Raw genomic sequence first — 14,097 nt, forward strand, 5'->3', positions numbered from 1 at the left:
ATTTCTAAACATATGCTAGAATGATACTATAGGCCTGACAGTAATCGAACAATTAGAACCCAGTGTTCTATAATGCTGGTCCGGTCATTAATTAAGAATGGGTCACAGTGAGTGTAGCTGGATTGACTAGCTACACCGGTGTTATCATGACATTGTAACATTGCAAAATAGCTTCTATTAAATGTTCAGTATGCATGCCATTACTCCATTGCAAGGCACATTATCGTTGCAAGGGAAGTGACTAATGCACGCGCCCTTTTCTCTTAGGTTGAAAATGATTTCATTTGCATTGAGGAGGTTGACTCCGTGTGGGGTAAGCGGAACATAACATCAGTCTAATAGTGATATTGATCTGCCTGTCAGCTTGAGTAGTTAAAACAAAGAAGGTCTGGATCCTCTCGGCTATTATTTGGAATCAGATGTACCACATCAAAGCCCTAATGAGACATGCATTACTGCCACAATGCCCTATCAACAACACTCTCTTTCCTATTCCCAGGGTCCCACACGGCGATCTCTGCAGCAGGTGGTCCGAGTGTCCAACTGCCCAGTGAATAGACAATGTGTTTACACCAGCTCCTACATGACACAAGCTTCCTCAGTTCTACTGCTCCCCAGACTACCAGCCTCCAACAGGCTGCTGAGCCACAGACCACTGAACTGCTCTGCCGCTCGTCCCTGTCAGGGTCAGCCTGGGGCCCCAGAGAGAGTGGACACGGAGAGGGACCAGAAACGCCTCAGTATGAAAGTCCTCACTCAGGCGCCCAAGCCCGCACTGTACCTGGGCTTATCTGGCCTCATTCCATTCCTAGCCGCCCCTGTCTTTATGGCCGTGACACAGTCCTACTACCCTGAGGTGGCCTATGCACAGGTGGTCTACGGGGCCTGCATGGTGTCCTTCCTGGGCGGGGCCCGCTGGGGGTTTGCCCTGCCTGAAGGAAGCCCGGCCCAGCCTGACTGGATGAACCTGGGCAACAGTGTGGTGCCCTCCCTATTGGCCTGGATGGCGTTGCTGTGCAGGGACAACATCACAGAGGGAGCCCTGCTGGTCGTCATGGGACTGGGCCTCTCCCTGCACTACGACCTGGTCCTGCTGCCCGGATACCCTGGCTGGTTCAAAGCCATGCGGACTATCCTCACGTGTGAGGGCTAAAATATAAATTCACTTTGTTATCTAGTGATGTTGCTGAATGAAGGGGATAAAAGCTAATAATTCCAACCTCAGTGTTTTTAAAACAGTGTTTACTGACTAAAAAGGCACACATATTTACAGTTATACAATGGCTGCATTTCAGCCAACGAGCATTGCATTTGAACGTACCAATTAATGCCACTTTTAAAACATATCAACATCAGTGACTGTTTTTACAGAAGACGTAGCCTCAAATGCACAGCAAAGCATTTTCAATAACAATTTCACATGAGGACCATAGAATGTAGCTTAAAGTAGCTTCATGTCAAGTAAGTGGGGTACAAGGTTTAATACATCTCAGTGTAAACAACTTAGAGTAATAAGCCCCTCAAACACATTGCCATCTACTTTCAGTCCAAAATGTAACGGATAACCCACTTGAAATTTAGAAAACAGTTTTGGTGTTAATTGCACTGTGAGAGATTAAAAGTGGGTCAAAATAATATACAGCATAAGTCAAAGTGCACAGGTCTATCAGTTCATATCATGTCAGAGAAAAGAGTGACATTCTCATGAACATCTTGGAGCACCACTGTATGACGAAATGGTGCAATGAGACTTCTCTCTGTCAATTGAGAGCCATATCTTCACTCATTGAAATTAGGCTACATCCTGAAAGTGCCTTCAGACACACTTGCTAAAAGATCACAGTGCACAATAGAAGCAATTTACCTTGCAATCAAGACACACTGACACACCACTGACAGAGTGCTAGGTTGCCATTTTGGCTCAGTGTTCAATGTACAATGTCTAGTTCAGCAATATCAGCAACAAACAATCAAACATTCTGTAAATCCACCATCTCAAAGCCTACGGAAACAAGTGCTATTTGACTTTGAACAGCAAATTCCTCTACCAAGAAAAAGGCCCTGCGTTTGTGCTCTGTAAGATGCTGAGCATAATGTCTTGTACATAGTCAAGGTTCCACTGTAGCTCACACTTCACTGGCTGGCTGAGGGTACGATGTGTGTGGTCATGGATAAGGGAGGTGGGCAAGTAGATTCTACTGTGGCGTCCTGCCACTGTACAACATCTAAATCCATTGCTGGTGAAGGCCATGTTTCAAGCGAAATAGTAATAATGTGTTGGAGGAGGACTCTTCTGTGATATGGCTCTGGATGGAAACAGTGGACCTGTCTCTCAGAGGACGGCCACCCCTCCATTACAGCGGCTGGGGATCATGTTGCCGATCTCAGTCCAGGTGTCCAGGTGGGGGTCATAGATCTCCACTGAGTCCACACAGTCTCTGCTGGTGGCCCGCCCCCCAACAGCGTAGAGCAGACCATTTACGGCTGATACGGACGCCCCCGCCCGCGCCACCGCCATAGGTGCCACCTCCACCCACTTCTCCTGTGGAAGGAAAGACACATTATGGTTAAAAGACACACAGTCACAGTCTTTGTACTAGTCAATAATACATGCTCATCTATTGCGATTCATAGAAAAAAACCATCTTTGACATAAATATCTCAGCTCTCTAACTTTTTAGTCTATCTTTTAGTCAATTGGGTAGACTCTGCGGCTTTATCTAAGTATACAGGCACCACCCTCCCCCTATAGGCGACCATCATTTAGAATGGGCCAAGTAGGCGGTGGGCCGAAGCTGTCTATCTGCTTTCGTTTGTGAAATGATCGATCTACAACTACAGACTAGTTTTTTTTTCCTATAAGCTAAATAGTTTTTTTTGGAACATGTTTCCGTCAGTTGGTAGACGATTTTCGATCAACGTTTTATGAAAAGTAAACTTACGATCCATAAGTTAATAAGGAGAATGATTGGGGCTACTATGCCGCTAACCAATCAAAACCCGTTAAAGCGTCACCTGACTTGACGTCTGCCAATGATATTCCTTCAAAATACGGAACTAGGAAGTAAACAACGTATTATCTGGAAAGACGAGAAGACTGAGTTGTTTCGGATAACTTTACTGTCAAGTAATGTTTCAGGTAAGATTTGCACGTCATACTAATTCATATCACATATTAATGAACAAGTCCATGTCATGTTGTGTCAATACAAACATGTTCTAATATGCTATTTTAGTGAAAAATCCAACCAAACGTCACCCGCGATTGTGAAGCTAATGAATTAACAAGCTAGTTATCTAACTTTAAAGGGTACAATAGCTAAGTTACCAATGTCAACTATGTCTATTCTCAATCATTTCAGTAATAATTGTGCCAAATTGGGACCAGTAACATTAACGTGTGTGTGAGTACGTTACAGTATATGTGTGTGCAAGCATGTTTTTGATATTGTCAATCGTCTCATTTTTACGAGGTGAGCTGGTAAGACAAAACCCAAGACTAAGTGTATCTTCACTTGCCTTGCCTATAATTGACGAGACTAGACAAAGATTCAAGTGTTTAGAGAACATTTATAACACTAGTGTGTTTTCGCAGTGCAAACACAGACACATGTCTGTACATGGTAGGTTGTTAGATTTGCATGTGCATCTCCCTTTCACACATTTTGTTTTTTTGCAGGAGCAGTATACAAGCTCTAAAACTGAAATATTTGTCCCGTCTGCATATTATGCACTGGGCGGGAAGAAGATGTGGTTTTTTATTTAGGCTGAACGTAATGGTAGTCTTTGAGCGGAGAAGTCTAGGCTTTGGTGGTGTATCATTTTCAGTTTGACCTTCTGCTTCTACTACATTGTAAGGGAGGGGGGGGGGGGAGGGAAGGGAGAGAGAGAGAGACATATGATACTCTATGCATTGTAATAGTAATGCTTCCAAAGTTATAGCCTAGTTTATTTACAACTCTCCTAATCTGTTTCCCCAGGTAACCCCAGATGCTCAGCCCTGGACTGCACTGCACATCTTCTGGACCTGACCTGACAGGGCTGACCCTGACCCATTGATGCCTTGTTCATATCTTGTTCATGTCATATCTTAGCTTGTTTATATCATATTGTTAATAATGTTCATGTCATATCTTAGCTTGTTTATATCATATTGTTAATAATGTTCATGTCATATCATGTCATATTAATCTTAGCTTGTTTATATCATATTGTTCTTATAAATAACTTATATTGCTATAAAACACACCTGCAGCCTCCTGTACTGATTTTTCCCTTCTCTTGCGGGCTCTTTCAATGTTTCGTATGTTGGCATACTGCATATAGCATTGTCTATGGTAGCCAATATTGTGGTTATAGTGGTTCTCCAGCTGCAAAGCCGCAGAGAGGAAAGCGCTACAGAGAGTCGTGAGATCGGGCCAGAAGATCATCGGCGCCCCCCTCCCCTCTCTGGAAGAGCTGTACAACACACGCTGCCTCAGGAAGGCCTCCAAGATCTCCAGAGACCCATCCCACCCTGGGAACGAACACTTTGTTCGGCTGCCCTCAGGCAGGCGGTTCAGGACCATGTCCGCAAGGACAAATAGACTGAAGCTCAGCTTCTACCCTAGGGCCATTCAGGCCCTGAACACAGCAAAGACCTAGGTTCTAGGCCCTGGACAATCTAGACAATTTGATGGCAGCTACTAGATTGTAATCAAGTGCAATACTGAAACACAACTGTGAACATTTCAAACCTGCAAACTGCGACACTTTAAATGAATGTGCAATAATACTATGTGCAATATGACAACCCTCGGGTACATAAGGTTCAGAGATAGGAAATGTTAGGATATTTATAGCATAGCATAGAGTACAGCACAGTGTTTTATTTGTATAGTATAGTATAGTGGATAGTGTACATAGCTTTTATTTATGTAAACCAGCTCTTTTCCCTTCTTGTTTTTAGTATTTTTTTTCCTAGCACCAGGGGAGCCCCCCCTCCTAAATTTCGTTGTATGGTACCTGTACTATATTAATGACAATAAAGACCATTCATTCATTCATTCATATTAGCTGCCACATCTGGAATGTAACTGTCTACTACTAGGTTATATTTTTTTTACAGCCCTTTCTGCAATTTGGCTTTCTGCAGTGTGAAGATTCACCCACTGTAGAGAACAATGTACAAATTTGGTCCAACTTGCATCTGAAAATGCTATAATATTGTCCGTTCGGTTTGTTAAATGCATACAACACTCCATAATTCATCACATCTCGTTATTTCCCCGCGGTTGCTAGGGTTAACATCCAGTCAGTTGCTAGGGTTAACAGCCAGTGTTTACATTTCGGGGTCCTAATGAAGCCGTACTCGAATTCTGATTGGTTTATCAACTAGAGCGACCAGCGATGTCCCTGAGCAGACAGACGATTAAAAAATAAGTTTGTGAAAATCTCTGACATAACTAGAGATGACAACACATTTTATTAGACTTAGTAGAATTACTTAATATCATATGTTAAACATTGTGTACTCTATAGATGGAAATCGATAAACTTCACAAAAACGCGTTCGGCCCACCACCTAAAGTCAGTTAACATGTATTTTGTGAAGTATCCCCTTCATGTTATTGTTCAGTTGTTGTAGTGTAGGGTAGTGGTGGTCTAGTGGATAGTGAGTTGGACTTGTGATCGGAAGGTTGTGAGTTCAAATCCCGCCTGAAGCCACACCAGTGTGTGCCCTTGGGTAAGGCACTTAGCCCTCAGGGGGAATGTCCCTGTAATTCGTAATTGTAAGTCGCTTTGGATAAAAGCGTCTGCTAAATGGCAAAATTAATTAAAAATTAATTAAATTAATTAATTAAATTAATTAATTGTTCAGTCAAAGGTCAATGTCCAATACACTAACTAATTGTACTAATTGTGAAGCCTTCTGTGTGACAGCAGAGACAGACACCAGACAAGAGACAGACAGGCTCCAACCTCCTCAGGACAGTACTTCTCCACCGTCTCCAGGGCGCCCAACGCGTTCCAGCCTCCCACGGCGTAGATGCAGTTGTTGAGGCAGGCCACGCCCACGTGGGCCCGTCGTGTAACCATGACAGGCAGGGCGCTCCAGCGGTGGGAGATGGGGTCGTACATCTCGGCCGAGCGCAGCCCTATCCCCTCGTCACCGATACCCCCGATCACGTAGATGAACCCTGCAGAGCGATCAAAGGCCACACAGATCTAGTTGGTTCAGAGGACCTTCCTAACAATAACATTACAATAACATTACGAGTGTTCATTAAGATCAAAGGGTAAATATGGTGTGAATATGGTATTACATTTTGCTTGTACATGTACTATATATATACATTTCTTCTTATTCTTCTTATTTTATTTGTTTTTAATTATCACTGAATAAGCATGCTAGTCTCTAAATCATAGGTTCCTTAGTGATCTCTGGGAGAGCCTAACCCTGTAACTCGCAGCAGCCAAAATAGTATCGTGGAACCGCCATGTTTCCGATGATCTCCCACTTGTTCTCTGCCGGGTCGTAGCGCTCCATCGTTTTCCCAATCTCCGATCCGATCCAACCACCTGCAAGAGCACAGTAGTGAGGTCACATGATACTCTATTCACATCTACTTCCATGTACTGCATGTCCCAAGTGACAGGCTGGTGTTTACCTAGTGCGTAGAGCGCCCCGTGACAGGGGCAGACGCCAACTCCACAGCGTGGGAAATTCAAAGAGGCTACTGCCGCCCACTGCTTGGTCACTGGATCATATCTCTCTGTGCAGTCGAATATCATGGAGTCCTTCTCGCCTGGGAAATAGCAAATGGAAAGCACAATTATATTATGTCAAATGGAAATTCCACTGTGAAATATCGACATGTCAAACATGTATGCATACAGTATGACTGTGATTGCATTATGGCACTTGTACATCGTTTTTGTTTTTACTCATGAACTTGAGGGACCACCATCTGTTGATTTCCACACTGTGTATAACGAAGTTGTTCTACTTCTACCTCTCACAGACAGACAGACAGATAGACAGATAGACAGACAGACTGAGTGCACTGTCTCACCTCCCACCACGTAGACCATGCCCTCCAGCACGGCCACACCCAGCCCACTGCGGGCCTGGTGCAGGGAGGACACAGTGGTCCAGTATTGACCGAAGGAGTCAAAGCGCTCCACACAGCTGAGGGCTCTCCTGTCACTCCAACGGCCGCCCGGCAGCAGAGTGAAGCCTCCTGAGAGGGCGAAACCAGACGTGACGTGAGAGTGTTTTTACTACGCAAAACGCAATATCCCCAGACCAAGGCAAGGGCTTCCTTTTCAATCACTGAGTAATTGAGCTGACAAGAGTTGAACTTTTTTGAAAAAAAAACTAACAGGTCTGTCAATGCCAAATTCATCGGTCTGTAGAAGCACCGCCCCTGCTCCCACGTGACTGGCATCGACCTGTAACTTGAAGATATCAAGATGCCTCGGCTCGAGTGGCAGAAAGATTTTGATGTGTGTGAGAACATTTCATTGGTCCCTGTGTTTTGTGAGTCTCGAGTTGAGTCTTACTTCAGGGCGTTTGAGCGTATTGCTGATGCTCTGAGTTGGCCTAAAGAAGCGTGGGCCATACTTGCACAGTGCAAGCTGACGGCTAAGGCTCAGAGGGCTTATTGTTCTCTGTCTATGGAAGACAGTCGTGACTACGAGAAGGTGAAGAGCGCTGTTTTACACGTGTATGAGCTAGTGCCAGAGGCTTATAGGCAGCGTTTCCGAAGCCTTAGGAAAACTACAGACCAGACTACATGGACTTTGCCAGGGAGAAAGGGCTTCTCTTTGACAGATGGTGTTCAGCAGATTGATAGCTCTTTCTCGATTCTGTGGGTGGTGTTCAGCATGTAAGGTTGATGATTTTGCTTCATTACGTGAGTTGATGCTGTTGGATGACTTTAAAAACAGTGTGCCGGAGCGCACTGGGGTTTATCTAAGTGAGCGAAGGGTGACTACTTTACAGCCAGCCGCTACACTGGCGGAGGAGTTTGCTCTCATTCACAAGAGTGTCTTTATTACACGTCCGAAAGTTGTGAGAAAGTGTTTTTTCTGTCACAGGCCGGGTCACATAGTTGCCGACTGTTTGATGTTAAAACAAAAGCAGCAAGCCCCACTTTCACGTTCAGCAGGATCAGTTTCGAAACCACCGAAGGGTGTGGGGTTGATTAAAACTGTGTCTACCAGTGGCCAGCCCACCAAGAAAAGAGGTTCCATGGTCGAGCAGGCTGTCCAGACGGCGCCAGCGGAAAGGGGTGCCCAGAGAAGGGGTCAGCCTGCATCTCAGCAGCAAGGCAGAGAGTCTGCTCATCCTCCCCAGCACCCAGGCCGGGACGGTCTGACTGATGGTCTGACAAACGGTTGACTGGTTGCCTGAATCGGACTCAATGTCCTGAGCGAACAGATGGGAAGAGAAATTAGAACCCTGGTCAGACTGGATGATTTTTGGTATACCAAAGATTGAAATGAACTGAGTCAAGGCACGGACTACAGACTTGGTGGTGATATTGCGTAAGGGATAAGCTGCAGGATACCTGGTAGCCTGGCACATAACTGTCAGCAAATACTTAGCCCCAGTACGAGACGGAGGGAGGGGACCTACACAATCAATAATGAGATGGTCAAACGGTTGACTGGTTGCCTGAATCGGACTCAATGGAGCCGGTGTAATGCTCTAATTCGGCTTTCCTGTCAACTGACATGTATGACATGTTTTTACATAGGCTGCCACATCCCTCTTAAGGCGAGGCCAAACGAAGTAACGGAGGATGCGATCATAGGTCTTAGAAACTCCTAGGTGTCCACCCTCATCATGTGACACCTGCAGAACCAAGCTGCGATACTTGGATGGCACAACAATTTGGTAAATGGGGTCTCCCACAAACTCAACGCCATGGGGAACCCACTTCGTCACCAATACCTCATTGTGAATGAAATAGGCATGGGCGCTGTTCCTCACCCCCCCAGCAGGGAGAGCTCCCTCAAACAGCTCTTTCAGACTTGGATCTGCCCGCTGCTCTCTCACCAGTTCACTGTGAGGGACAGACAGGGGAAAATCAGACAGTGATATCACATGCTCCACATCATCCACCATTTTGTCAGGGTCAGGCGTGGCACGGCTCATGGCACGAGTTACGGCACACGCAGTGAACACCTCAGGAAACTCCCGTTCACTTTCATCAGGCTTGCTTTTAAATACTGGCACAGACGTAACCACCACAGGTGGCGCCACATCTGCCCACACTCGTGCACCAACCAAGCCATTACCCATGATCATGGTCACCCCCTCACAGGGCAACGCTGGGCGCACACCCACAGTCATCTCACCCTGAAACAAATCAGATGAAAGAATTATTCTGTGCAGAGGAACATGCAATACAGCCAAACCCATACCACGAATGGGAATGGAGTCACCTGTGTCAGAGGCATCAGAAAATGGCAAAGCAGAAGCTAAAATAAACGAATCAAATGCCCCAGTATCCTGTAAATTTTTTACTGGGACCTTCTCATCCCCACCGACGAGGGACACCAAACCATCTGTAAGGAATGGCAAGTAAGATTCAAGGTCAGAGGATTGTGGAGACTCAACATGTGTAGAGCGCACCTGGGACAGCGAATCACAGGCTTGGGCAGCAGACTTAACCCGCTGCACCACCGGCGCCGCGCAACCAGCCCCTTTAGCCCCATCCCCATGAGACACTGGAGCCCAAGGCTTACCTCTAGACTTTAAAGCATAGCATTCAGATTTAACATGCCCCTTTTTATGGCAGTGACTGCACACTTTCTCATAACTCCTTGAACTATTCTGATTCTCATAACTCCTTGAACTATTCTGACCTCTACGACCAAAATCAGTTGCAAGTGACTGACCAGCAGGTGGCATATCAAAACCAAAGGTACTCCTCTGAGCTCTGGCACATAAGCGCGAGACTCACCAAACGTGCGCGGCTCTCCAAACCTACCCCTGCTATGAATCAATGTAAAATCATCTGCCAACGCAGCAGCTTCAGCAGCAGTAGTCACCTGCTTTTCACTAATATAGGTGGCTATATTCTGGGGAATAGCATTTTTAAATTGCTCCAGTACAATCAGATCACACAAATCATCAATATCATATACATCAGACGCCTTGCACCAGCGATTGAAATGCAAAACTAATTATCTTGTAAACTCAAGATGTGTCTGACTCTTGTTTCTCCTCCAATTCCTAAACTTCTGTCTGTAGGCCTCCGGAACCTGTTCATAAGATTTAAGCACTGCAGACTTCACTTTCTCATAAATCAGAGAATCCTCACGGCTCAGGGACGAATATGCCAACTGTGCTCGACCTGTAAAAACACATTGTAACATGAGGGTGCGTTCAGCATCTGGCCAACCACGAGTGTCAGCGAGGCGCTCAAACAACGAAAAAAACGAGTCAGGATCCCTTTCATTAAATTTAGGTAAATGTTTCAAGTTTCCTGCTGTATCAAATGAGCCTCTATTTGCTCCCCTGGAAGCAAAAGAACCCCCACTACTTAAGACTTCACTACTGATTTTACCGTCTTGAATCAAATTCAACCTATGTCTCTCTAACTCCAATCTAGCCGTTTCAGTTTGCATTTGGACTTTGATTGATTGATTGATTGAAAACTTTATTAGAAGATTTGCAGAAGTAGGTACATGAAAGTACATATTACATACAAGGTCAACTAACAGGATAAAAACCCAAGAAAGCCACTGGCTTATTTCAATTGGGGTCCTTGATTCTCAATTCATCGTTACATGTAAGACAGACAAAAAAGCTAGTACTATCTACAAGATAATACAGACAAATAACTATTACTATCTACAAGATAAACACACATCCATCATGGGAAGAACAATACAACAAAACATAAGGTATGTACAGCGGGTAGGACAGGTGGGGACATACACCACAGGTGGGGGCGGGGGACAAAACACAAAGTATGTACAGTGGGTAGTTCGGGTCTTTTAATCTGATTTTTGATTTAGAGGGTCCAGTTACGGATTGCAGCCTCCTGTAAATGTTTTTTGAGAGTGGTTTTGAAGGTGGGCAGTGTTTTGCACTCCTTTAAGATTATAGGAAGGGCGTTCCACATTTTTACTGCATAGTTTGCAAACGAGTTTAACCCCTTGTTTGTGGTGCAACGCGGTTGAACGTGGTTCGTGGAGCTTCCTCTGGTGTTGTATGTGTGGACGTTGTTCACTTTTTGGAAGTATGTTGACAGGTACTTGGGTGTCTTTGTGGTGTAGCGTATCTTGAAGACCAGGCCCAGTGCAAGCTGCTGCACTCTGTCAACTACTCGTAGCCAATCAAGGCTCAAAAAATGAGCAGCGGTTAGACTTCACATTTCATTTTCTCAAGTGCAAATTCCTGGTCTAATCTCAGTTTGAGCAATTCTTTTTCCTGGTCAAATGTAAAAGGGTGCTTAGCAACAGGCGAAGATGAACCCTTGACAGGCTGTGGCAAAATTGCCATCTCGACCAGTTTCGACTCTAAACATGCCCTAAGCTCATGTTTCTTTTGTTCTACCACCGCTACATCATAATGTTTTGCAACCAATAACAATTGAGCTTTAGTAAAACGGTACAATAAGTCATAGGATGGAGCTGCTATAAACCCCTCTACTCCAGACATTTTTATTTTATTTTATTTTAAATCACAATATTAAGTACAGGACAATGTATTGTAGGCCTATGGACCCAAGATGACGTATACACTGACAACTCAGCGCGCATCAGAGGAAATTGACAACCTCGCAACGGAGCATGCCCCTATCTGACTGCCTACCCCAGGACCTGACTGAGTAAGCTCAACCCTAGTCTTCATGCGTAGCGGGAGGATCTTTAAACACTAACTCGTCAGCCCGGTTAGACCCCCAGCAAGCTGGTCGCCCACCTGACAGCTAAGAATGTGTCCCCGAGACAATTGCTCTAGCCGCCGTACCGCAACACTACAGAAAAACGCTCAGCCAGACTCAAAGGAGAGAGACCGTAAGCCTACCAGGGCAGCCCCGTAGCCTACATGTGCGCAACTGACAGCCAATTGTATACACCCTCTTGCCCCAATAGAAAAAACCCTATCTAAGCACCATTACAAACAAAACGATCGCGCAGATCCATTAACAATAGGCTATTATATACAAAAATGCGATAAGTGTGTCTCCAAAATGCTTAATATGCCACTCAAGGCTTTCAAAAAAAACACCCGCAGGCGATAATTTTGAACTGGTGGGGAATCGACTACGACACCAGTTTGCAGTTCATTCACCAAAATCTCTGCCTAGGCTACTAACAGAGACACGCGCCTCAAGGCACCCCCTGCCAATCAAGGCAACAAGCCATGGGAGTCGCACCACAAGTAATGAACCACAATGTTTTAACTATGAATTAAGCAAAAAAGTCAAACGACCGGGTAGAATTCAATAGAAAGAAAGCAATATTTACTTACCAAAAGGTGATCAAAATAATGCTAGAAAAACGAAAACGGACGGAGCCCCCAATTTGTCACGGCCAGGCTCATGACCATGACAAAAACGGGAGACACACACACGATCTTAAAGTAAATGATAAGAAATGTTTTATAACTAATAGAGGCCAATAACAATAATAAGATGAGGTGTGGTAGTCAGTAAATCAGTGGTGTAATGTGAGTGTAGTGGAAAGTGGTGAGGTGAGTGTTGCATGGTGTGAAACAAGGAACAAACAAAATAGGATAAAGAATAATTGTGCCTAGAAGGGGGCCTCCATACTGAGGCCTGCATGGGTCTTTTATATGTCCCGGATCCTGGAACCAGGTGGGGCACAATCAGCTGTCCACCAGCTGATCTGCATTCCCCTGATTAGTAACCCTGTCCAGCAGGAGTACTCTCTGCAGACAGGGAAACAGATGTTATTACAGGCCAGGACAATATATGGGGCCAGGGCCGTCACAACAGGCACAGAGGGAGGAGGGAGGGAGGGTGGAAGTGGGTTTGGAGGAAACGTAGAGCTGGGTGTCGTCCGCATAACAGTGGAAATGAATGTTATATTTACGGAAAATCAAACCAAGTGGGAGCAGGTAGATGATGAAGAGGATAGGGCCAAGGACAGAGCCCTGGGGAACACCAGAGGAGAGGGGGGACCGATGGGATGTGAATGATTTTAACTGTATAAACTGAGTGCGGCCAGAGAGATAAGAATGAAACCAGTGTAGGGGGGTGTCAGATATACCAATGGAGGCTAAACGGTTAAGGAGGGTGGAGTGCGATATACTATCAAAAGCGGCGCTCAGATCGAGTAGGATGAGGATGGATATGAGTCTGGAGTCAGCTGCCATCAGGAGGTCATTTGTGATTTTGAGGAGGGCTGTTTCTGTGCTGTGAAGGGGGCGAAAGCCAGACTGGAACTGTTCATAGAGGTTATTGTTAGAGAGATGAGTATGAATCTGTAAAGCCACCACTTTTTCCAGGATTTTTGAAAGAAATGGCAGGTTGGAGATGGGACGGAGGTTATTGAAGATGTTGGGGTCTGAACCAGGTTTCTTCAGAATTGGTGTTACGGCTGCGGATTTGAGAGATGATGGGACAGAACCAGAGGTGAGGGAGGAATGGATGATTGCAGTTATCAGGGGCAGGAGAGAGGGGAGGGAGGCTATGACCAGGGAGGAGGGCAGGGGGTCAAGTTGGCAGGTGGATGGCTCGGATTTCCGGATGAGTTTAGATAAATCGCCAGCAGAGGGGAGATGAATGAATGAATGAATGAATGATGAATGAATGAATGGTCTTTATTGTCATTGATATAGTACAGGTACCAAACAACGAAATTTGGGATGGGGGGCTCCCCTGGTGCTAGGAAAGAAAAAACAAAACAAAAAAAAAAACAAGAAGGGAAAGGAGCTGGTTTACACAAATAAAGGCTATGTACACTATCCACTATGCTATACTGTACAAATAAAACACTGTGCTGTACTCTATGCTATGCTATACCTATTCTAACCTATTGCTGTACTCTATGCTATGCTATACCTATTCTAACATTTCCTATTCTATGCTATGCTATACCCAGGGCTGCCAAGTTTCACCAAAACTTTGG

General features: G+C 45.1%; 1 protein-coding gene across 1 annotated transcript; it reads left to right on the plus strand.

The window, feature by feature from the left end:
• Positions 1 to 742: 742 nt before the first annotated feature.
• On the plus strand, positions 743 to 1,153 carry LOC308165351 (transmembrane protein 69-like; the record flags this gene model as incomplete). Its single annotated transcript, XM_080539509.1, has 1 exon — positions 743 to 1,153. One exon carries the CDS (start codon positions 743 to 745, stop codon positions 1,151 to 1,153), a length of 411 nt encoding a protein of 136 aa, XP_080395635.1.
• Positions 1,154 to 14,097: the final 12,944 nt, after the last annotated feature.

The sequence above is a fragment of the Nansenia antarctica genome (assembly GCF_963989245.1).
Source record: "Nansenia antarctica genome assembly, chromosome: 9".
In the NCBI taxonomy this organism is placed as follows: Eukaryota; Metazoa; Chordata; class Actinopteri; order Argentiniformes; family Microstomatidae; genus Nansenia; species Nansenia antarctica.